Raw genomic sequence first — 25,683 nt, forward strand, 5'->3', positions numbered from 1 at the left:
ATTGGGCCGACAAATGGCAGATGGAGTTTAATTTAGACAAATGCGAGGTGATGCATTTTCGTAGATTGGACCAGGGCAGGACTTACTCAGTTAATGGTAGGGTGTTGGGGAGAGTTACAGAACAAAGAGATCTAGGGGTACATATTCATAGCTCCTTGAAAGTGGAGTCACAGGTGGACAGAGTGGTGAAGAAGGCATTTGGCATGCTTGGTTTCATCGGTCAGAACATTGAATACAGGAGTTGGAATGTCTTGTTGAAGTTGTACAAGACATTGGTAAGGCCACACTTGGAATACTGTGTCCAATTCTGGTCACCCTATTATAGAAAGGATATTAAACTAGAAAGAGTGCAGAAAAGATTTACTAGGATGTTACCGGGACTTGATGGATTGAGTTATAAGGAGAGACTGGATAGACTGGGACTTTTTTCTCTAGAGCGTAGGAGGCTGAGGGGTGATCTTAGAGGTCTAAAAAATGAGGGGCACAGATCAGCTAGTCAATATCGTTTCCCAAAGGTTGGGGAGTCTAAAACTGGAGGGCATAGGTTTAAGATGAGAGGGGAGAGATACAAGAGTGTCCAGAGGGGCAATTTTTTCAGAGGGTGGTGAGTGTCTGGAACAAGCTGCCAGATACTAGTAGAGGCGGATACAATTTTGTCTTTTAAAAAGCATTTAGTTACATGGGTATGATGGGTATAGAGGGATATGGGCCAAATACGGGCAATTGGGATTAGTTTAGGGGTTTTTATAAAAAGGGCAGCATGGACAAGTTGGGCCGAAGGGCCTGTATCCATGCTGTAAACCTCTATGAGTCTATGACCTTTGTCCTTCTAGCTGGTAGAGGTTGTGGATTCAGAAGGTGCCATTGAAGCTTTGGTGAGTTACCACAATGCATTTTGTAGGTGTTACACATTGCTGCCACTGTGTGCCCAGTGGCGGAATGAATATTGAAGGTAGTGGATGAGGTGACAATCAAGCGGGCTGCTGTGAGCTGGATGGTATTAAGCTTCAAGTGTTGTTGGACTCCATTCATCCAGGCAAATGGTGAGTACTCTATTACACTCCTGACTCTGCCTTGTAGGAGTTGACACAGTAAGAAGTCTCACAACACCAGGTTAAAGTCCAACCTTGTAGGAGTTGGGACAGGCTTTGGGGAAATCAGACTTGCTTTAGTGGAATTGAATTAATGACTATGAAAAAATTGCTCGAGTGCTTATCAATTTACATCCTATCATGGGATTACATATCAAATTATCCCCTTAACCTGACCTACATCCATCCCTCAAACTATACCAGCAAAACAAATGGACTCATTTTATTCACAACAGCAAATAGTATCAAAAGTTTAAACTTTCCAGTTGACCCACAGAGCCCATGTAACATTGGCGGGGGGGGGGGCGCGAGGTTCAGGCCCCACCACCAATCTAGCCACAGCTTAGGTGAGGTGTCGTCTCAAGATGGAGGTGGCCTCTTTCCCCCTTATCTGTAATGGCTCCTTCCATGCTGGAGCCTCCTATTGGCCCCACAGCTCGAGAAAGCTGCAGGGCTGTTCCCCATAGTGAGGATAGAGAGCCCCATTTGACCCGGATATCTAGGTCTGACACAGAACAAAATCCTGTCCACTCCTTCAGGAGAATTTGGCATGATTAATTTGCTACAAGGATTATCTGTCATTTTAAGAAATGTTAGTTTTTTAAAAAAAGAGCCTACGAATTTAAACCACATGCTAATTTAGTGATATTTATGTATCTAATCGAGGCAAAACTGAATTGACTGCCAAATTTCTAGGGACTCTGATCACACCACAAACATCTCAATTTTTGATTAGATCAATTTTATATTTTCTTCATGTTCTATGAGCAACTGCTGAGCTTTAAACCATTACCAAGACTGCATCATAATTCAAACAGCCAATGGAGATACTATTACTTCCAACACCTTCCACTCCACCTCAACTACCACACCCAATCCAGGTTTCTTAACCTCTGACCTCAATTTTATGTGCAGAATTCAATCATCTATAGGAAGCCTATGCTTAAAGGCCATCCCAGTTTCTTTTACCTCTCAATTCCCCAAAAAGGGGGCCGAATACCTCACCTTTCTACCTTTGAGTGTTAGCTGTGACTCCTTTGGTAGCACATTTGCTCCTGAATTACAAGATTCCAAGTTCAAGTTTCATTCAAGGGGGGCTCAAGTACAAAAATCAAGATGCACACCAGTGAAGTATTGAGGGAGCATTGCACTCAGGAGGTGCTGTCTTTCAGATGAGCTGTTAAACCAAGGCCCATCTGCCAGTTCGGGTGATTGCAAAAAGAAATTCCATAGCAGTATTCAGATGATTATCCAGAAAGTTATCCCAGCGTCCTAGCCAACATTTATCCCTCAGATTCTGGTTATCACATTGTTTTTGTGGGAGTTGGCTGAATGAAAGTAGTTCATAATGCCATGCTAAATTGCCTCTTAGGTGTCCAAAGATGTGAAGTTTGGGTTGATCAGCCATGGTAAAATGTGCAGGGTTATGGAGATAGAGGGTGGGATGCTTTTTAAGAGTCAGTGCAGACTTGATGTACCAGAGACTTCTTTCTGCACTGCAGGGATTCAAATGTTTGAAGCCTTCCTTTTCTGTAAAGGCTCTATGCAAATAGTTGTTCATGTTCTGATGTAAACCTTTTAATTTCAGAGTCCTGCATTCTATTATACTATTCAAAATTTAGCTGAAAGAGATGATTTATTCAAAACTATATTAAGCTGGAGATCCCGTGGGGCAGCACGGTAGCACAGTGGTTAGCACTGCTGCTTCACAGCTCCAGGGTCCCGGGTTCGATTCCCGGCTCGGGTCACTGTCTGTGTGGAGTTTGCACGTTCTCCTCGTGTCTGCGTGGGTTTCCTCCGGGTGCTCCGGTTTCCTCCCACAGTCCAAAGATGTGCGGGTTAGGTTGATTGGCCAGGTTAAAAATTGTCCCTTAGAGTCCTGGGATGCATAGGTTAGAGGGATTAGCGGGTAAAATATGTGGGGGGAGGGCCTGGGTGGGATTGTGGTCGGTGCAGACTCGATGGGCCGAATGGCCTCCTTCTGCACTGTAGGGTTTCTAATCTTCTAATCTATGTAAAACATTAACAGCCAATATGCAAAATTTAGATGACCAAACTGAAACAATAGATAGACAACTTTTTCAACCATATTAATGCCAATGCAAGCATTTGGATTTGCATAGAAGGCTCAACGCAAGTTAAGCAGATCCAATAATCTAGCCTTGAACTAATTCTATTCAGTTTGGTCAAGGGACCAGTGCTACCATTATCAGCTTGAGACTCTTGAATTATCATGGGACAGAGATTAAATATGTATTCAAAAAGACAAAAATAGTTTTATTAAACATTTTTCCTCAACAGTTAACAAGAAATGGAAATCAACTTCACGGAAAAAACTGGGCAGTTACAAGTATTCAACAAAAACATTGCTCATTAAGTTTAAATTTATAAATAAAAGCTCAGCTTTCAAAACCAACTTATGTATCGCAAAACTGGTCACAATTCCTTAATTTGAGAACAAATTGCTGCACCAGCTCAATATTGGAGCAGAATTTTTTTGACTGATTAGTTACTTCATAATCATCCTTGTTTATAGGCTTAAACTGAGGGCCAGCTTGAAATAGTTACAGCCTGCAATATACAATTGACTGTTATTGTCAAATGGCACTTTGCAACTTAATCAAGTACCCAAGTTTCAATTCATTATTTGTATTACAACAGCAAACTTATTGAATCTGAAGTTTCTGATCAGTTTCTTGGTTGTTTGAACCATTCAAAAAAAAACCTGAGTGAATTGCAACTCTAGAGAAATAATGCATGGCAAATTATTTCAAAAACCATACATTTAAGCTACCAAAGAAACTTTTACAACAGTGACTTTAGAAATTGGATATGGTTAAAATAATTAAAATAGCCACAATAGGATGCTGAGCCAAAATATACTGCAAGTTGGAACTCGAGCAATCATTTGTCCAAAATTAGCCACCTTGTGCCATTTGCAGTTTAGTTTTTAAAAAATTGACAATGTAAGCAAACAGGTTCACACAAAAGCCATTTAAAAATCAGGGTGACCATGGTAAACTCAGATTCTCAGTACAGATCTAATACAAGCTAGCTGCTGACGTACACAACAAATTTTCTGGAAACAGCCAAGGCAGCCTTATTGTCAATAAAAGGAGCAGAAGTACATTTGATATTTATGCATTTAATCAATATATCCTAAGTAACAAATGTCCCAGTCTCAATGCATAAACTATCCAGCTGAAATTCACCTTGCAGTCAAAGGGCATTAAATAGATGGTGAACTTTATATTTTAGGTGCAGGTTCTTAAACTGGACAATAACAGTACTTCTGAACATGAATACACAAATTCTCCACAACAACCTTTATTTTTACTGCACACTGCAAATTAGTTTTCCTCATCATCTGTGGAATAGGAATGCCAAGTCAGTCTCTCTTCATAAAATGCAATCACAACCTGCGGACACTTAACATTGGCTTCCTTGGATGGAACCAGATCTGCATCATCAGAATCCTTCCTAAAGAAGTGAAAATAGAAAATGATCTCAATTTCTGACATTTTAAAAAAATGCTCTAAAGACAACATTGTGAAATGAGACTTTTAACAAGCCACTCATGCAGCACCAGTAAATCTCAAACTCCTGAAAATGTGACACCGCTTTCAGAATCTCTGCCTCTTCACTCAGCTTGAATTCATAACTGACTTCTATCTGAGGTAGATTATTAACCCAATTCGACAGAGCTCAGGACCCCAGAGTTCCAGGCATAAACTGGTAGTAGCATTGGCACAAATTACCCAAAGTATATTAATTCCCAAGGCCAGTTCCCCTCAAAGGAATTAAAGGTGCTCCAAAAATTGGACAGCAGACTGACGTATTAGGAAGAAATAGTCACCAGCCTCCTACACTATATTTAATTGTCCTATCTTAAAATCATGCATCTGTTTAAGGTTCATTACTAAAATGATAACCTGATATTACTGGGTTATATACGAAGCAGTTATTTTTCTTCAAGTTTACTTGAAATTTGGGCAGTCTCAATTTAACTCCAGGTGGGATTAGGGTCTGCAGCACAAAGTTGTCTATTTAATATCGAACAAGAATATGAAAGTTGCCAAAGACAAAATGTGTGTATGTTTTTGTGACCAAGGAACTATTTAAATATAGCATGAATGCAAATGCTTCTAGGCCACTTCAAAAATGTGCAATTATTAAATGGACAGAAACAGACAGAACGTCTGCTCTCCATGATGGCGTAGAAAGAGTTGCATTCCAGAGGTATCTTGTAAAAGATGTAGTGGGGCAAGGCCAAGCGAAGCAGAGGAACATTGTGATTGCCATTTCTTGTGAAGGTTTGGCTCAAACTAAAATGCAATCACAACCTACACTTTAAAAAACATTTTTTATGCTACGTTCAAGAGAATCAAACTACCAAAGCGACCTCAGCATTTCAACATTCAAAACCATTGGTATGGACTTCAGAAATAACAGAAAATGCTAGGAAAATTCAGCAGGTCTAGCAGCATCAGTGGAAAAAGAAACAAGAGTTAATGTTGAGTTCGTAGTCATCATATACATTCAAAATATTACCTGTTTTTTCTCTCTCTCTCCAGAGATGCTGATAAACCCACGTTTTTCCAGCATTTTGTGTATTTCAGATTTCGAACCTTTGCAGTATTTTGCTTTCATTTTAGGATGGCCTTCATCCTATATTACATGTAATCCATCAAAGCAGTGCATATATGCAAAATACTTTCCAATGCCACTCCATTATAACTCGCCATCTTCCCAAAGGCAATTAGAGATAGGCACAAGTGCCAGTCTTGCTAGCGATGCCCACAACCCATGAACAAATATGATAAATAGAACTTGAAAGTTAACATAACCCCAACACAGGCAAAAACAAAACAGCCACGAGGCATCATGGTAACATTCAGAATATAATGAAAGTTGCAATGTAGTAAGATGCAATTTAACACGAGTATGAAGTGATGCATTTCGGTAGGATGCGGAAAAAGCGACAATTAAAATTGTTCCTGAACCAACTTAAAAACTGCTGAGAGACCTTGGGCAGAAAAGGGCAGGTTGAAAAGCATATAGGATCCCCAGTTTAATAGAGAGATAAAGAGTATAAAAAAGGAACTAGTCATTATCCAGAGGAAATTTACTAGAATGGTACCAGAGATGCAAGGCCAGCTTCATGGAGATACCAGAGAAGTTATTGTTGTTCTTAGATTCTAAAAAAGTTAAAGGGGAGAATTAAGGAGTAAATATGAGAAACTGTTTGCACTGCGAGAGACAGTAGTAACCACAACTATAAGGTTGACAGATTTCATCAACTCATGTGTTTGCTGCTCCGATTGTATTCTCTCACTGGTCAGTTTTCCTTGGCAGAGTACAATTCCTTTGTACTAACCTCAAGCCCACGTGAACTTCACTGGCTAAGCTTGCATTTATTGCCCATCTCTAATTGCCCTCAAGAATATGCTGATGAGCTGCTTTCTTGAACTGCTGCAGTCCACATGATGCAGGTACACCCATTAAGCTAGTGGGAAAGAGTTCCAGGATTTTGACCCAGCAGAAGTGAAGAAACAACAACATTTAAGTCTCTGCTGCGCTTGCCCTTCTGGATGGTAATGGTCGTAGGTTTGGAAAGTGCTGTTGAAGGATCATGCTACCTTGCTTTGATTGTGGAAGAATGGATGGCACCTCAAGTGGGTTGCCTTCCTCTGAATGGTGTCAAGCTTTGAGTGTTGGAGCTTCTCTCATCCAGGCAAGAGGGGAGTATTCCATCACATTCTTGCCCTGTGCATGGTGGAAGATGGGCAGGTTTTTGGGAGTCAGGTGGTCAAGTTACCCACCACAGGATTCCAAGCCTTTGACCTCATAGAATCATAGAATCCCTACAGTGCAGAAGGAGGCCATTCGGCCCATCGAGTCTGCACCGACCACAATCCCACCCAGGCCCTACCCCCACATATTTTACCCGCTAATCCCTCTAACCTACGCATCTCAGGGCTCTAAGGGGCAGTTTTTTAACCTGGCCAATCAACCTAACCCGCACATCTTTGGACTGTGGGAGGAAACCGGAGCACCCGGAGGAAACCCACGCAGACACGAGGAGAATGTGCAAACTCCACACAGGCAGTGACCCAGCCGGGAATCGAACCCGGGACCCTGGAGCTGTGAAGCTGCAGTGCTAACCACTGTGCTACCGTGCCGCCTGCTCTTGTACCCACAGTATGTACATGGCCAGTTCAGTTTTTGGTCAATGACAACCCCCAGGATGTTGATCATTGGGAGATCCAGTGAATGCAATGCCACTGCATGTCAAGGGGCAATAGTTAAGATTCTCTTGTTGGAGGTGGTCATTATTTGTTGTGAATGGTGCTTGCCACTTGTCAGTCCAAGCCTATATATTGGCCCGATTTCCTGCATTTGGACCTGGACTACTCCAGTGGTGAACACCTCAAACTTCCACACTTATGACCTTGTAATGGAAGAAATGTCATTGATGAAGCAGTTGAAGATGGTTGGGCCTAGGCCACTCCCATGAGGAACTCCTGCAGAGATGTCCTGAAGTGGAGATGACTGACCAACAACCAGCAGATAATTTTCTGATTCCTATTGACGCCATTTCCTTGATGCCACATTGTCAAATGTTGCCTTGATGTCAAGAACAGTCATTCCTCACTTCACCAGTTCAGCTCTTTTGCCCATGCTTATAGCAACACTAATAAGATCAGGACCAGAGTGGCCAAGGCGGAGCCCAAGCTGAGTGCCCATGACCAGGTTATTGCGAAGCAAATGCTGTTTGATAACACTGTCGATGACCCGTTTCATCACTTTGCTGATCAAGATTAGACTGGTGGAGCCATAACTGGCCAGGTTGGAGTTGTCCTGCTTTTCGTGTAAAGCCATGATGTGGAGATGCCAGCGTTGGACTGGGGTAAGTACAGTAACAAGTCTCAACACCAGGTTAAAGTCGAATAGGTTTATTTAGTAGCACAAGCTTTCAGAATGTTGCTCCTTCCCTCAGGTGAGTGAAGACTTGTGTTCACAAACAGGACATGCATAGATACAGACTCAATTTACAAGCTAATGGTTGGAATGTGAATCTTTACAGGTAATCAAGTCTTTACAGGTATAGACAATGTGAGTGGCAAGAGGGTTAAGGATAGGTTAAAGGAGGTACATATTGTCTCCAGTCAGGACAGTTAGTGAGATTTTGCAAGCCCAGGCAAGTCGTAGGGGTTACAGATAGTGTGACATGAACCCAAGATCCCAGTTGAGGCCGTTCTCATGTGTGCGGAACTTGGCTATCAGTTTCTGCTCAGCGATTCTGCATTGTTGTGAAGACTGCCTTGGAAAATGCTTACCCGAAGATCAGAGGCTGAATGCCCGTAACTACTGAAGTGTCCCCCAAAAGGAAGAGAACACTCCTGCCTGGTGATTGTCGAGCAGTGTCCATTCATCTGTTGTCATAGTATCTGCATGATCTTGCCAATGTACCATGTCTCGGGACATCCTTTCCTGCAGCGTATATGGTAGCCAACGTTTGCCGAGTCGCAAGAGTATGTACCATGTACCTGGTGGATGGTGTTCTCACGTGAGATGATGGCATCCGTGTTGATGATCCGGCACGTCTTGCAGAGGTTGCTGTGGCAGGGTTGTGTGATGTCGTGGTCACTGTTCTGCTGAAGGCTGGGTAGTTTGCTGCGGACAATGGTCTGAGGTTGTGCAGTTGCTTAAAAGGTAATAAGTGGGGGTGTGGGGATGGCCTTGGCGAGATGTTAGTCTTCATTGATGACATGAAGACTCCGGAGAAGATGTCGTAGGTTCTCCGCTCCGGGGAAGTACTGGACGACGAAGGGTATTCTGTCCGCCATATCCCATGTTTGTCTTCTGAGGAGGTCAGTACGGTTTTTCACTGTGGTGCATTGGAACTGTTGATCGATGAGTCGAGCACCATATCCTGTTCTTATGAGGGCATCTTTAGGTGTCTGTTGCGATCATCCTCATCTGAGCACATCCTGTGTTTACAGAGGGCTTGTTCGTAGGGGATGGCTTCTTTAACGTGTTTAGGGTGGAAGCTGGAGAAGTGGAGCATAGTGAGTTTATCCATGGGCTTGTGGTACAGTGAAGTGCTATGGTGGCCATCCTTGGTGAAGATGCGTGTGTCCGAGAATGCAACTGATTCCAGAGAGTAGGCCATGGTGAGTCTGATGGTGGGATGGAACTTGATGTCATATTGTTGTTTCAGTGATTGTTCGCCATGAGTCCAAAAGGAAGAAAATCTCATCGATGTATCTAGTGTATAGCATCGGTTGAAGGTCCTGTGCGGATGATATTTTCTTTCTTTGGACTCATGGCGAACAATCACTGAAACAACTATATATCAACAAGTTCCATCCCACCACCAGACTCACCATGGACTCCTCTCCGGAATTGGTTGCATTCTTGGACACACTCATCTCCATCGAGGATGGTCACCTCAGCTCTTCACTATACTGCAAGCCCACGGATAACCTCATGATGCTCCACTTCTCCAGCTTTCACCCTAAACACATTAAAGCTATCCCCCCCAAGGACAAGCCCTCCGTATACTCAGGATCTGCTCAGATGAGGAGGATCGCAACAGACGCTGAAAGATGCCCTCATAAGAACAGGATATGGCACTCGACTCATCAACAGTTCCAACGCGCCACAGGGAAAAAAAAACAACACTGACCTCCTCAGAAGACAAACGGTGGACAGAGTATCCTTTGTCATCCAGTATTTCCCCGGAGCAGAGAAGCTACGACATCTTCTCCAGAGCCTTCAACATGTCATCGATGAAGACGAACATCTCGCCAAGGCCATCCCCACATCTTACCTTCAAACAACCACACAACCTCAAACAGACCATTGTCCGCAGCAAACTACCCAGCCTTCAGGAGAACAGTGACCACGACACCACACAACCCTGCCACAGCAACCTCTGCAAGACGTGCCGGATCATCGACACGGATGCCATCAACTCACGTGAGATCATCCACCATATACATGGTACATCCTCTTGCGACTTGGCCAACGTTGTCTTGCCGATACGCTGCAGGAAAGGATGTCTCGAGGCATGGTACATTGGGGAGACCATGCAGATGCTATGACAATGGATGAATGAACACCACTCGACAATCATCAGGCAGGAGCGTTCTCTTCCTGTTGGGGAACACTTCAGCAGTCACGGGCATTCAGCCTCTGATCTTTGGGTAAGCGTTCTCCAAGGCGGCCTTCACGACACACAACGCAGAATTGCTGAGCAGAAACTGATAGCCAAGTTCTGCACACGAGGACGGCCTCAACCAGGATCTTGGGTTCACGTCACACTATCTATAACCCCTACAACTTGCCAGGGCTTGCAAAATCTCACTAACTGTCCTGGCTGGAGACAATTCACACCTCTAACCGGTCCTTAACCCTCTCGCCACTCTCATTGTCTGCACCTGTAAAGACTTGATTACCTGTTAAGACTTGCATTCCAACCATTATCTTATAATTGAGTTTGTGTCTATGTCCGCCCTGTTTGTGAACACAACTCTTCACTCACCTGAGGAAGGAGCAACACAAAGCTTGTGCCACCAAATAAACCTGTTGGACTTTAACCTGGTGTTGAGAGACTTCTTTTTGTGTAAAAGGACATAGCTGGACAATTTTTCACATTGGCAGGTAAATATCAGTGTTGTAGCTGTACTGAAACAGCTTGGTTAGGGGTGCAGCAAGATCTGAAGCATGAGTCTGTATTAGTATTGCTGGAATATGCAGTATCCACTGCCTTTAGCCATATCTTGACATCACGTGGAAAGAACTGAATTTGCTGAAGACTGGCACCTGTGATGTTGAGGACTTCATGTTGAATTGCTCTTACGCCAATTATTTTTTGAAAGACCTCGCATTCATTACTGAGGACTTCTGCCTTCATTTGCCATTCTATGTTCTTGATTTTTATCTTTGTATATCTCTTTGGGAATGTAATATTTTTCCAAGGTTCCTGTTAAATGTGCAACGGTTTCCTCCAGCGCTGCAATTTCTTTTTCATACCTTCTGGCTTACTCCCTACAACTTGCCAGGGCTTGCAAAATCTCACTAACTGTCCTGGCTGGAGACAATTCACACCTCTAACCGGTCCTTAACCCTCTCGCCACTCTCATTGTCTGCACCTGTAAGGACTTGATTACCTGTTAAGACTTGCATTCCAACCACTATCTTATAATTCCAATATCTTTGAAAATGGATTTGTCAGTTCTTTGAAAAGCAGCATTAAATTCATTGTTTATTAACTTGGACCTGAAAGATTGTAGCATTTGAAAATCCTTCAACAGCTTTCCCATTTTGTTGCGAAGCTCAAGTACTTAGTCTTGAAATTCTGTTAAATTATAAGAAAACTCATTTGTTCAATGGACTGTTTCTACATCTGATTTAGAAGAACAATTAGCTGTTTTTCAACTCTTTGCCTTCTCAATCTCTATATTGGTAATGTCATCGCTGATTTCTCCAATGCAGCTTTTTCTGAAGTAGCATTCAACATCTTTTCCAACTCCTCACATTTATCTAGGAGCACATATTGGTTCAAAGAGTCTTTTCAAGACTGCCTGGCTATCCTTCAAGCTGAATTCTTCCAACTCAGCTTTTGATATTTTTCAATCTGGAAGGCGGCTTGTAGTGACATTCCGCAGGAGTCAGCATTGGAACCCTTGATCTTGGTGTGCAGGAGATAATTTGAAATTTTGTAGATGGCAAAACTTGGAAGCATAGTTTACTGTGAAGAGGGCAATGTAAATTTTCAATAAGGGCATAGACATGTTGGGTGGAGTGGCAAATAAAATTCAATGTGGAGATGTGAGAGGTGATGTATTTTGGTAGGACGAACATGGAGAGACATTACAAGTGTCAAATTCTTAAGAGGGTGTAAGAACAGAGGGATTTAGGTGTATATGTGGATAGATCACTAAAGGTGACAGGACAGGAGGAAAGAGCAGCTAATAAAGCCAATAGTATTCTGGGCTTTGTAAATAAAGACTTAAGAGTGCAAGAGCAAGGATGTTATATGGAACCTATATAAGACATTAGTTGGACCTCAGCTGGAATATTTGTACAGTTCTGGGTGCCACACTATAGGAAAGATGAGAACACATTGACTAGTGAGCAAAAGAGGTTATTAGAATGGTTAGAGGAATGAGAAACTTTTTATGAGGATAGTCTTGGGACTGAGAGAGAGGCTAAGAGATTTGATGGAGATGTTCAAAATAATGAGGGGACTGGACAAGGGTGCTGCTCAGAAAAGAATCAAGAATGAGGCCATACAGACTTAAAAGTTATTTGCAAAAGAAGCAAATGTGATGAGAAAATTTTATCACAACTTTTTGCATTGCCCGCAAGTGTGGAGGAGACAGGTTCAAGCCAGGCATTGGATGATTACTTGAATTGAAGCAATGGGCAGGAGAGTCAGTGCACACACAATGGGCCAAAAGATTGCCCTCTGTACTGTAAGAATTATTATTTGTGCCTTTTCTTTTCTGCACTTCCAACACTTGTCAGTATTGACAGGCTCCTGCTATGATCGTGGGTTACTAAAGAGAAAGAAGACGAACTGTTCCTCCTGCATGCAACAATGGAAAACAAGTTTTGGGCCTTCTAATTAATTTTTAAAACAGAAAATATCCTGGGAGGAGAGTTTTGAACACCCCCTCCCATTTTTTAAAACATTTTTTCAGTGACGCTTGTTGTAGCTCTCAGAATTCAAGATGGTGCTTGCCAGTTTTGGCGATAGTTCTCATCCAGTTTGGTGTGCTTCGCAAAATGGCAGTGGTGTGCAACTGAACGAAATTTTTTAAACATGGCACCACAGATTGCCTATCAACGATGTAACGTTGCAAGTAGCAAGGTGTTTAAATTAACCACAGGCTTGCTATGGGTAAGGATTCGGGCCGTCATGAGGTTTGAGTGGAGCAAGTTAATTTTTTCTTGTTTTCAACTTGGAGGCTGTGTTGAGGCACAGTGTCAGGGATCAGGATTGGTGATGGGTTTCATTCAGATGACACTTATTGAATTAGAATTGGTATAAGTAAAAGTGGGCTTGCTGCATCCTGGAAGTGAAAAAGATTTAGCTCACCCTTGCAGGCTATATATAGGCTTTGCGTGCTGAAACTGGACTTCCAAAAGGAGATTCTATAGTCTTCTTCTGTTGTATAGCTTTTGCCTTTAGATTCCAGGCTCTTCAGTCTGGTGATTTTTCTGGCAAATCTTCAGTGCATGTAGCTTAAGTGTGAGCTTCTTTCAATTCAGAATCTGTTGAAGATTTTCTTTTTCTTAGCTTTTCAACATTCATGAGATTGGGGGCTTTTAAAAATCACAAGTTGCCACCATGTTGTTTGCAGAATGTGTCTGTTAAAGAAGCCTTTATAGTCTTCTATATGTTTACAGCAAGTTTTTATTAACTACCTGTAATTATATACAGATACACAGTAAAGGGTACAGCCTGGCCAACACCATACTGACCACTGTGGACAGTACTGTACTCAGTCTCACATTAACCCTGTACATGCCAGACCTTTATAGTACAGTAACTGCAAACAGAATTTCTGCAAGGCCAACCAAATTTTTAGCAGGGAATGAACATAGGAAAAAGAATAGGCTCAACTCTGTGCCTTATCCAAAGAAAAACAGATTAAAAAAGGTGCCTTGACTAATATATATCCATCAACCGATATGGACCACACTGTGTACAAATTGCCTGCCATGTTACCAAGATTACAACAGTGACTAGTGCTGTATGACACTTCGGTCAGGAAAGGCACTACATAAATTCACGTTTTTTTTAAGTTTTACTGTCTCAAACTGAGCTTTTTTGGTTTAGTATTAGTCAGGTGGATTTCAACCGAAATGCTTTATTAAATGCAGCATATCACTATCACATACACGAATTTTATTTAGTGTATATGACAGATAAGGTACAGGTGTTGCAAGGCCAGCATTTGTTGCCCATCCCCAATTAACTTTGAATTAAATGGCTTGCTAGGCCATTTCCGAAGACAGTTAAGAGTTAACCACATTGCAAATTTCCAGATCTCCTTCCCTAAAAAGACATTATTTGATTTATTACTGTCACATGTATTAGTATATAACGAAAAGCATTGTTTCCTGCATGCTACAGAAAGTGTACCATCCCCAAGGCGAGTGCACAGAATGTAGTGTTATAGTCATAGCTAGGGTGTAGAGAAAGATCAACTTAATGCAAGGTAGGTCCACTGAAAAGTCTGATGGCAGCAGGGAAGAAGCTGCTGAGTCAGTTGGTACGTGTCCTCAGACTATTGTATCTTTTTCCCGATGAAAGAAGGTGGAAGAGAGAATGTCCGGGGTGCGTGGGGTCCTTGATTATGCTAGCTGCTTTTCCAAAGCAGCAGGAAGTATAGACAGCGTCAATGACTGGGAGGCTAGTTTGAGTGATGGACTGGGCTTGGTTCACAACCCTTTGTAGTTTCTTGTGGCCTTGGACAGAGCAGGAGCCATACCAAGCTGTGATACAACCAGAAAGAATGCACCTGTAAAAGTTGGAGTCGTAGCAGACATGCCAAATTTCCTTAGACTTCTGGGAAAGTAGATGCATTGGTGGGTTTTTGTAACGATAGCATCAGCATGGAGGGACCAGGACAGGTTTGTGATCTGGACACCTAAAAACTTGAAGCTCTCTCCCATTTCTACTTCATCCCCGTTGATGTAGACAGGGGCACGTCCTCCACTACTCTCTCTTAAGTTGATAACCATCCCCTTTGTTTTGTTGACATTGAGGGAGATTATGGTCGTAGTACCAGTTCACCAGATTCTTTCGTCTCGTCATTGTTTGAGATCCGGCCCATTACAGTGGTGTCATCAACAAATTGGAAAATCGAGTTGGAGGGGAATCTGGCCACACAGTCATAGTTGTATAAAGGAATATAGTAGGAGGCTGAGGACACAACCTTGTGGGACACCGGTGTTAAGGATGATCATGGAGGAGGTGTTGTTGCCTATCCTTACTGATTGCAGTCTGTGGGTTAGGAAGTTCAGGATCCAGTTGCAGAGGGAGGAGCCAAGCCCCAGACAATGTAGGAATAATGGTGTTGACAGCTAAGCTGTAGACAATAGATAAGAGTTTGACATAGGTGTCTTTGTTTTCTAGGTGTTCCAGGGTTGAGTGCAGGGCCAGGGAGATGGCGTCTGCTGTGTACCTGTTGTGGCTGTAGCCAAACTGTAGTGGATCCAGGCAATCGGAGGCCAGAATTGATTCATGCCATGATTAACCTTTCGAAGCAGTTCATAATGATGGATGTCAGAGCCACCGGATGCTAGTCATTAAGGCACACTGCCTGGATTTCTTTTGTACCAGATGATGGTCCTGGTACAGACCTAGATGGGCTTTTATGAGAATCGATGACAGCTTGGTCACTATTATTCAGACTATTTTATGTAAATTCCACCAGATGCCATGGTGGGATTTGAATCTATGTACCCAGAGCATTCGCCTGAGCTTTTGGATTACTAGTCTAGTGAGATTACCATTACAGCACTGTCACCCTGCTACTACACAAAAAACTGGAGAAATGTATTAATCCGCATCGGAGCTCTAGCATGATTTAGAATAGAAATCCTTACCATTTCATTAGAAACATTAATTCGCCGCTTGAGTCAGTAGCACCAATGATGCGTTCTGGTTCTAACCCCCTTGCAAAACCTCTTGGTTGGTTGTCATTCTTATAAAAAGGAAAAAAGTTAATTACATACTTGCATTGTGTCAATTGAAGTTTTAGAAAACAAATGCATACACAAGCATACTACAGAAAAGGATTATACAATGGATATATTAGGAAAAAAAAGGGTTTGAAACAAAGTAAAAAAGTGTCAGTGCAAGCACTGGCATGGGCCAAGATGACTTCACACAAGGATGGATGCTCTGGCTGGACCTGGACAAGAGCGAGTAGACTCAATTTAGTTCATGCTACAGCTAACATGGATGTGAGCTTTAATACATAACGATGGTTGGTTAAAGTTGATGTGTTTGAGTTTAGAATACTGGAGGCATTAACCATTCTGATCCTGTATCCTTCACCTCCTCCTGCTCCATACTCCCCATACTCAACACTACCCACCCCCCCAACTTTTTCAGTACAATTCAATTTCTTGCCCTCCTCTTATTTGGCTCCTGTACCAAGTCACCGTGCCTTGAGAGACCATAACTTCATTGGCTAACTTGTTTTTGTAGCTATGCCATCAAGCCATCAAACACTGGCTCTTTGGTTTCAATCCTCACCTCTAATTCCAATAGATTTTATTAAGTTCTACAACATATGCCACTTTGAGCCATGCTAAAGGGCAAAGTCACAAGAAGTTTAAAAAGCTGTGTTTGTGCCAACCTTTTGCTAATACAATTGAAAGCTAAATCAACTGCTTCTCTCCCCCTCAACTGCCCTGAGCATCTTCTTCCGCTTCAAAGATTTATCAATTTTTTCTTCAAAACTGCAATGATTTCCCCACTTGCAATCTCCACAGGTCTCTATCATCCATTTGAACCCATCCTCACCCTACTGGTTACTACTCCCATCTCTATTCCTACCATGGCCAAACTATTACCACAGCCACCATGGGTTCCTTTAACTGCCCCCAACTCAGCTATCATTTCTGGTCCCTATGGTCACCAACACTGGACAGAATATCACATAGCACCTTTAAAGGGCAGGGGAGCATTCTTGGTTTCATGGCCAACGTTTATCCCACAACTAACACCACCATAGCAAGTTAGCTGTGTCATTTATTACTCCCCCAAGCACAGTGTACTTCTCAAATCTCATTCCCCTCAACCTCTGCAGTGTTGTACGAGGTTAACCTCTTGGGATTTTTGATTATTATGGATTGACAGCTTGTGCTGTGTGGTGAAGATGTTCAGCTTTTGCCATTTTATGCACTGAACCATTTTCCTCCATTGTGTCACTTTCTACTACTTAAATGAAGTCAGCAGATATACAACAGTTCCAAAATCACTACTGGAGCAAGACATTTTAAAAACGTATCACAGGGAGACAACTCAAAACACTAAGTTCAGAATGTCAATCATGTGCAATCTTAAATGCCAAAAAGCTAACAGCCCCATAAAAACTCCACTCACCGACAAGTTGATTCACATTTGCAATAAATTAAAATTTATCTTTGGGCTAAGGTGCTAAGCAGGTGGCAATCTGATGCAAATTGGTCGTAAACTCATGACGTGAATTTATACCATCTGCTACATTCTTCCTAATTGACTCAGATTCACAATGTTTGAGTGTAATGGGAATAATCAAATGCCTAAAGCCCCAAGTGCATTGATACAAGCTACTCAATGCACCCAGCAACTAGACACAGAAAAGAACCGGTTGTGGCTATGCACCACAGCTCTTGCCTGCACTTTTTAAAAAAAAAAGAGAATTAGACAATTACTTAGCCCGCCTTGCTGTAGTAAATAAAAGCTGTTTCAGCTGAATTAGTTCTGGAAATACCAAATCTAGAGACAGTGGCTTACAGGATCCTTTTTCTTTTTTGGCTTGTTTTCTTCACTCTCATTTTCAGAGACAGATTTTCTTTTGAATCCATCAGTACGCTCCTTGGTGGCCTTTTGGGAATCCAGAAACTCCTGGATCAACTCTGGGCAATCTAAATTGTCCTCTGGCTCCCATGTATTGTCAGCACTGAAACAGGTTCATATCAAAACTGAATTAAGTGCTTACTCCATTTAACATATTTAGAGTATTCCATTTAATATATTTAGCAGGGATCACATTAAATTAGTTTAATAAAAGCTAGAAAGAAAGCACAACATGCAGATCCATACTTGGCATGACATTTCTTAACACATGAGCAATTTGTTCCACTGGCACCCACTATCCAGTTCTTCCCCAAGAAACAGTAATGCAAATGCAAAAAAAACTAAGAGGTTCAGGATTAGCGCATCCTCCAAGCTTTGCTGCAAATGTATACAGTACAAGAGGTTACCAAACAAACATGAATCATACTGCTCATTGGAACACTAGAGACACCAATATGCAGTACTACATAGCTGAGGATTATAAACTAGAAGAGTATGCCTTAAAGGAACTGCCGCTGTGACATTGACCACAGCGCTGTAACGCAAGTGTCAAGACAATCACCTTAAGGGACAGCTTTACCAAAGGTTACCAATGCCAACTGCTAAATGTTGCAAGCTGGATTACATGCACAACACAGAAATATGCCACTTTTTAGATTAAGGAAAAAAATCAGATGGGAATTAAAAGTCATTGACTTGCAACTTTGCAAATGATATGAGCACTTGCTTGTTTGTTGTCGTCAGCACTGTGGAATCTCTCTCGATAGAAAAGGATAAGATTTCACAGTACCAGGTGCTACAGCACTTGGCAGAACTGCTTCCACACTTGTGGTAAACGTCAATGTATAATGAATTTTACACTCTTTGATTCAGACAGGGAAGTTAGAAGCCATCAAATGATTGAAACAATTTCACTACATTTGGTGCCAGTAAGATATCAACTTTATGGCAGCCATTTTAAATGTTACCAAATACCAAATTTGATTTTATTTCTGAGCTCAGAGCTTCAGCAGAAAAAAAACAATTTCAACATCTCAATATGAAAAATGAATTAAAGAGCAGAGAAAGTTATTAAAGAGATTTGCCCTTGCAGTAAAACTCCTTACTCTGTAAAACCTTTCCATTTCAGAAGGTACTCAACCCTTCCTTGCACAACTCGTCTGTCTAACACTCTTTCGACAATATATTCTTCAGGCTGAACATCCTCAGACTTTTTCGTCTTGCTACCTTGTTTCTTCCCCATTTTAGCTGTTAAAAAAAGAACAGGATGATAAAGCACATAGCAGCTCCCAAAAACAATGTTTAGATATTCTTAATTTGCACTGAAATTTACAAATGAATGATAAATCAAAACAGGTAATACCTGTACACTCCCAATTACCCATGCTCACCTTGTATGTTACAATCAGGTCTGAGCTAAGGCCAGCATTTGTGTTTCAAACATATACTGGTTTTCCCTATTCTACTGGAGTACGTCTCTCTCATGATGGCTACTGATACCAGGTATAGTATGAACAACAGAAGTTTTGAGGTTTTCCACTTAGGTGGTCTGACTATGTACTGCATAGTTGTGATGTAGGGTTGAACCAAGCTGACCACCAGCAACACCCAAATGCACGTACTGTAGTTGGTTAGTCCATATAGGCAAGTGGTCTGTAGCTTTGTAGGTTACAGCACCTCAAGTGCATCTTCAAATATTTTTAAAATGTTATGAGGTTTTCTTTCTTTCAGACACAATCCTCATCATCCTCAAGGTTAAAAAAGAGTCTCAACTGCACCACCCAACCCAATCCTTCCATCAAATTAAAATATTAAGTTGAAAACTGTATGCTCAAAACACATCTGCATGTGTATGCACACAGTTCAAGGTTCAAAGTTCTGTTAAAAAACGAAATTATGTCTGCTCTGTAAGTACTAAACACAATCTTGAGGCTGTGACCTACTTTTTGTACAGTTACACTTGAAACTGTTACACTAGGTGAGATATGCTCAAGCATGTCCAAGGCTCAAGTACTACATGCTGCAGAATCTAGATATAGATCCACATGCTAACATTTAAATGTGCATTCTTTAATTTGTTAAAAAAGTGCTTTTCTCCAACTCAACGCCAAATTTGCCCACCTGAAATTGAAGTAATCACAAGGTACCCAAGCAACAATGTCAAAGTGTTATCAATACAATATATCTCAATACCAATAAACCAATTAAATGCCCCACTTGAACTACTAACTCTCAGCAAGAAAAAAAGGATCAGTACCACATAGGCAGACAAAACAACTTAAATCATATGGAGCATTCAAATTTAAGAGGCTTTCAATAAATTAAAGCTACAACCTATAAGAAAGCTCAATTGCAAATCTTTAAATCGGGGTTCAATTAGAAGCACAGAACTCCTACCAATTTTGTTGAGCATGAAATGGTAGAGTTTTGCTTGGGTCACTGGTACTACTTCTACTTTGGGATGCGCTAACACTGCCAAGGCATTTTATGTCTACTTACCCAAAGGATAAGTGCCAACCAAACGCATCTGTCCATTGAATGGTGGCTCAATTCGATAAAGGATAGCGAACTAGTTTTTATTATAACAAATAGTGCAAGCCCACAAACAAACATTGTTATTGAATTCAATTTCCTTATTTGCCATGATGGGTTTTGAACTCAACTTCTGGGTCAACATCCACAAGTGGATTACAAACTGAAGCAGAAGCAGAGACAGGGAAGGGAGATATAATGCACGTACTTGTATTTTAAAGAGTTGGTTTCCATGCCAGGAGGGCACTAAAGGAACACCGATCCTCAAAAGGAACTGGTTTCAAACACATTTCTCCAGGAAGATTTGCATTCAAGACCCGAGTCAATTTTGACCTGACTTATCATTCAGATGGAAAAACTAAAGAACTGGAATTCCCTCAACAGCATAACCAATTCAGTTATGCTGAAATTTACACCACTTTAAGCTAATCAGCACTCTCAAAATTTCAGAAAATGTCATTAAGATACAAGAATGGAATGCAAGGAAACAAAAATAAGTGGAAGTAAGCAAAAAAACAAATCAGGGTGCCAGGGAAAGTGCAGGCCATAAACCATATTCTTTAATGCATGAAACTTAAAGCCTGAAATCAAGAAAATGTAATTGGGGAAGCTTTTCAATTTAAACGTGGTTCAGAAAATGTAATGCAGAACTCGGTGAAAAAGGAAAATATAGAAACACCATAAAGTAGCAGAAATGACATGTTACTGCTGTACTTAAAAATTGAAGGCAAATGTTCAGATTAATCATAAATGCAGCAAACTCAGTCGATTTATAAATGAGGTGGAGCTATGTTAATGAGCAAAAGAGATTCCAGCAGAGGTTTTACTGAAGTGGTGAAAAAATTTGAAGAAACTCAGATGTAAAGTGCAAGCTCCTTTAAATGTGAACTTCTTGACCTTCTGCAATAAAACTTTACATGCTATTCTTGCCATTATTTCAGCAGAACTGCAAAGGAAATTCCAACCCAGTGACAATTTTGAATTCTTGAAGGCACTGGTGATGTAGAACTGAAGGAAAATGTTTGAAAACCTTCCTACAGAAAGGCAGAACACAATCTGTAGCAGATATAGTAGATAACAGTGATATGTTCGAAGACCATGGGAAATACATGCCTCTCACAGACTATGTTTTGTTGGCTAGCCTGGCTTGTAAAAGTAGGATGGCCCTCGAGGATTTTAATGGTCCACAAATGCATTCTATGGCTCAGGAAATAAGTCAGAGCGAACCTGAACAACAATTACTGCTGTAGAGATTTTGAAATAAGCTAATTTATAGGGTTAAAGGAAAATGTGCGTGCTATTGTTTTATGGGAAAAATAAGATTCAATCCAAGAAATTAGTTAGATGATGTTTTTTGGGAGTCAGATTTTAATAATTTAAATTGTTGAGCAATTTTGTTGCTTTTTACAGATATCAATTCTAGATCATTGTAAATCTAAACAATCTAAATTAAAATAACCATATAGATGTGCAAAAGTGGGAAGAATGAAAAAAAAACACATACACTTTTTTGGTGTGCCTTTGGCTATTATGCCACAGTTCAATCATTTTGTGTTGAAGGCAAGAGAGACTACCCACACTGACTTTGCATTTGGACCCTTGGATAAACATTTTTGTTTGGTATAATCAAATGTGTTTTAGATTTAACAAAATTTCAAGGCAAAGGAAATTGTCTAGCCCACTGCACTATTTTTATTTAAGCCACCACAATAGCATGTGTTTGGCTAAGTGTTGCACAATCAGAAAAAAAAAGTATACAAATTCAAATGCTTGCTTGGGCTCAGCAACACAAGTTTCCAGGTAGTGCCCTTGGGCTAAGGAGGAAAATCTGATCATGCTGCCAAATAGTAATTGTTTGAAATTACTGCTGAAGGTATGCGCACTTCCAGATACTTAGGAACATTGAAATTAAGTCAGCTGTGATCTTTCCTTTCTCTCACACCTTGCCCCATCACCAAAATATTTCCTATACTCAGTTTCAAGGTGCCAATGTTATAAGCTCTATTGGCCCTTCCTCTCATTTTCTAGAAAAGAAATGAACAAAAAACTTGTACACCCTATTACTGCTTAAGGGTCACATGCATGCAATAGTGGGAGCAAGTGCAGAGAGTTTTGGACAACTTAATCTTTTGAAAATTGTTAGCGGTTTTCCTTATAAAAACAAATTACTGCGGATGCTGGAATCAGAAACCAAAACAGAGAAAATGCTGGAAAATCTCAGCAGTCTGGCAGCATCTGTAAGGAGAGAAAAGAGCTGATGTTTCGAGTCCAGATGATCCTTTGTCAAAGCTGACCGCTTTGACAAAGGATCATCTGGACTCGAAACATCAGCTCTTTTCTCTCCTTACAGATGCTGCCAGACTGCTGAGATTTTCCAGCATTTTCTCTGTTTTGGTAGCAGTTTTCCTTCACTGGCTTAGTTTCTTATGTAGTGAATAGCTGAGCCATACAAATGAGAAGTCCTAGGATTTAATTCTACGCTAGCTAATCCTAACTGGGACAGCAAGAGATATAACTGGGTTCAGTTTCTCTGGGTTAAGAGGGGAAAAGAACATAATATTTTAGCTATCCTATTAAGAAAAGGGCAAGATTAAGTTTGGTTACACAGCCCTTTTTCCAGGCTGTGAACTCTAAAAGACAAGGACCACATGTGAATGCATCTTAGAAGCCACTCCAGCAAGGTTGGGAAGAGGAAAAGTGAAAACATGTAAAAAAAACTTTCAAAATTTAAGCCCTGTGGACTTGATAGTCAAGGTACATTCATAACACAGCAAACGTCCAACACACACACCAATGGCAGCAACAGCAGGAGATATTCCTGGTCAGCCAGGTGATGGAAAGGATATTGGAGCCTCTTCAAATCACTATCCATAGCTCCAGACTAGAACATACATGCAAAAGTGCATGTTGCCACAGCGATTCACACTCTAGTGAATTAGAACACCATCAAATTTCAGAATTTGGTTTATCATGGAAGATAGGCAGGAGAGCATTTACCTGAAGTTGCAAGCTTCTGCATTTGTTTCATAAAAAGGTTTTGTTAGATGTATGCATAATCGCTACAAGGAACCACACCAAGCACATTTAAGCTCCAATAACAAATCTAAGAATATAATTGAGCATTTTTCCTAGCTCCACTGAACACATCCATGATATTCCCCACTTACTAGCTCTATGTTGGATCCTGGATGAACAGCTGACTATCAAAATTTGAAGATTTTAGCTTAGCAAATTCTTAATAAACAAAATGGCAGACTTTTAAATTTGTAAGTCCTTTATCAACTCCAACATCAAAAGTGGCACAATAACTATCTTCTGAATAGTGTCAATTGCATGTTGAAAAGTCATTGTCCCAAGACAAAATGTCAACCTCATTCTGTACTCAGAATGGCAGACCTGGCACCACAACAGGAACTCAGGTTTTGTTTAGGGCCTGGGAGTTGTCAAACAAATTTTACTCAACATTCTACATATGGTCTAATGGTTAGGTACTGTAAATGGGATATAACATGATGTATGTGTTTTATTATTTGTAAACATGGATTAACTCACTAGTAGAAACAAGGCTAATAGGAGAAAAAAAGGAATCTTCAACCGTGGTCATCTTCTACTTTGTATCCGCCTACACAAGCCCCTAGGAAAAAATAATCAGCAATTGCTCACATAGATATATAAAGTCAGCATTTCAAACATTTACATTTTGGTGTAAACATGATTTTAACCATTTTAAAACTTGTTTAAATTAGATTTTAAATAGAAAAGGGATACATAGTGCAAGATGGCAAAGGTTATAGGAACCCAATTTAGATCAGTCAACTGCACAGGAACATTCCTAAGGCAACATTACATCAAAGTAATGAATTCAAATTTATCACTCGTTCCTGTTGTGTAGTGTTTGATTCAAGCGCAGGTTGTATAATAACACGTTTATTTAAAAAGTCAAACTTTTGCTAAATTTTAAATGACAACTGTTCTAAAGCAGAATAATAATTATAAAACTAAGTACATACAGAACATTAAACTCATTTTATTTCTCCTTCGATTTATGCCTGTCAACATTACCACACCAACTAACTAGCCACTGGAAAAATACATTCTCTGTTGTGGCTTACTACTCTTATTAATCTTTGGATTCTACTTAAAGGTGCCTATCCCGTTTACATTCGCTCGTTCACCATTTTAATCTTGTTTTCTAAGTGTTTTCCGTGAACTCACGACCGAAGATTAGAAATAAACAAACCTATGACTTTCCTCTACAACGACTTTGGGCTAAATTACACTAGAGTGTTGCAGGCAGTATTAACCTATCGACTTTCCCCATAATGGAAAATAAAGAATGCGCAATTCAAAATAATTCCAAGCCTTAAACTCAGAATTTTTATATATGCCGTTATCGGGATTCAGCTAGATTACAAAAGTGCCACTTACAGATTGATAATTAATTTTCAGTATTTACTAAACAAACACAAGCAACCGATTTCCGCACTAGAGTGTAATTGAAATTTCTTTTGCATTGCCCACTTACGCAGCAACCTTAACCTTGCGTAAATAACTTGTCTAACGAGAGAAAAAAAATATTTAAACAGCAACCAGAGAATAAAACCCAAAACAGTTCTCGAGTGAACAAAAACTGAAGTTAATGCCCCCTCCCCCAGATCCGTGAATCACGGTAGGTGTAAAATTTTCCAAGGATGCCCTCCCCCCCCACGCACCCACCCAGCCCACCGGGAAACAGGGGAAATAAGTAACAAGTCCTTGAAACCTTCGCTCGACAATCAAAATAAATACGGGTGAGGAAAAAAACCACAGGCTCAGCTGATTATAATGGAGAAACTTCCGTGAGCTGCCGCTGCGCAGGCACAAAAAAAAATCTACAGCGAGTTCGGGGCCTACACCACCCTGGTTGCACTCGATTTAAACGGAAGTTTGATCAGTTGTCTGATTTAATCTCCAACAGCCGGAGAGCTGTTGGGGCCTCGGCAGGGCGCGGTTTATGGGATGATGGGGGGCGGAAGCCACGGGACTGTAGTAAGCAGTGAAGCTCTATTCGGCTGGCTTGCAAGCGAGCAGCTTGCCCTACCTGCCCAGATTCACTCTGACTCCAGCAGCCCGGCCTCTCTCTCTGAGCTCCACTTGCAGTCCCGCCAAAAACATGCGCTGGGCAACCGCGCATGCGCGCACCAGAACACCATCCGTTTACATTTTACACAATCTAGTTTGACATTAGTTATTTATTAACCCAGAGCCGTCTGTCAAAGTGGAAAAACTACCCTTTTTCTGCTCAATAATAAGACTTCGTTTCACCTCTCAAGCCCTCGCGCCCGTCACGTGATCCAGATTAAGTTTTTTTAGGGGGGAATTAATTTTAGAAATTGCACCCATGACTTCAACTAGATTTTCATAGGGAAAAAAAGACGCCATTCAAAACTATCGCCGGTAAAGTATTTTAAAAGTGAGTTTGAATTG

The 25,683-nt window shown here is 41.0% G+C and overlaps 1 protein-coding gene across 5 annotated transcripts; it reads right to left on the reverse strand.

Moving 5' to 3' along the window:
• Nucleotides 1-3,343: 3,343 nt before the first annotated feature.
• On the reverse strand, nt 3,344-25,500 carry LOC144510592 (chromobox protein homolog 3-like). 5 transcript variants are annotated; one of them, XM_078240185.1, is made up of 7 exons: nt 24,980-25,334; nt 24,743-24,774; nt 23,770-23,851; nt 18,792-18,933; nt 17,623-17,788; nt 15,723-15,820; nt 3,344-4,571 (listed from the first exon to the last, which is right to left on the reverse strand). In XM_078240185.1, the coding sequence occupies exons 3-7, from the start codon at nt 23,819-23,821 to the stop codon at nt 4,442-4,444; spliced, it is 588 nt and encodes a 195-aa protein (XP_078096311.1). In that variant the 5' UTR covers nt 23,822-23,851; nt 24,743-24,774; nt 24,980-25,334; the 3' UTR covers nt 3,344-4,441. The 5 variants fall into 5 exon arrangements, with proteins under 5 accessions (XP_078096311.1, XP_078096283.1, XP_078096302.1 ...); XM_078240157.1 differs by lacking the exon at nt 24,743-24,774 and having other exon boundaries at nt 25,298-25,500; XM_078240176.1 differs by lacking the exon at nt 24,743-24,774 and having other exon boundaries at nt 24,980-25,371.
• Between the last annotated feature and the right edge of the window lie 183 nt (nt 25,501-25,683).

Source organism: Mustelus asterias, chromosome 2 (assembly GCF_964213995.1).
Source record: "Mustelus asterias chromosome 2, sMusAst1.hap1.1, whole genome shotgun sequence".
NCBI classification, from domain to species: domain Eukaryota; kingdom Metazoa; phylum Chordata; class Chondrichthyes; order Carcharhiniformes; family Triakidae; genus Mustelus; species Mustelus asterias.

What these genes read in the sequence shown, in the direction of transcription:
- LOC144510592 (XM_078240157.1), bottom strand. Translation starts at nt 23,821, where the DNA reads ATGACCACGGTTGAAGATTCCTTTTTTTCTCCTATTAGCCTTGTTTCT. An exon ending in TATTAGCCTTGTTTCTACTA is followed by an intron (nt 18,934 to 23,769) that starts GTGAGTTAATCC and finishes TTTTTTTAACAG; the next exon opens with CTAAAATGGGGAAGAAACAA. An exon ending in AAATGGAAAGGTTTTACAGA is followed by an intron (nt 17,789 to 18,791) that starts GTAAGGAGTTTT and finishes AACCTGTTTCAG; the next exon opens with TGCTGACAATACATGGGAGC.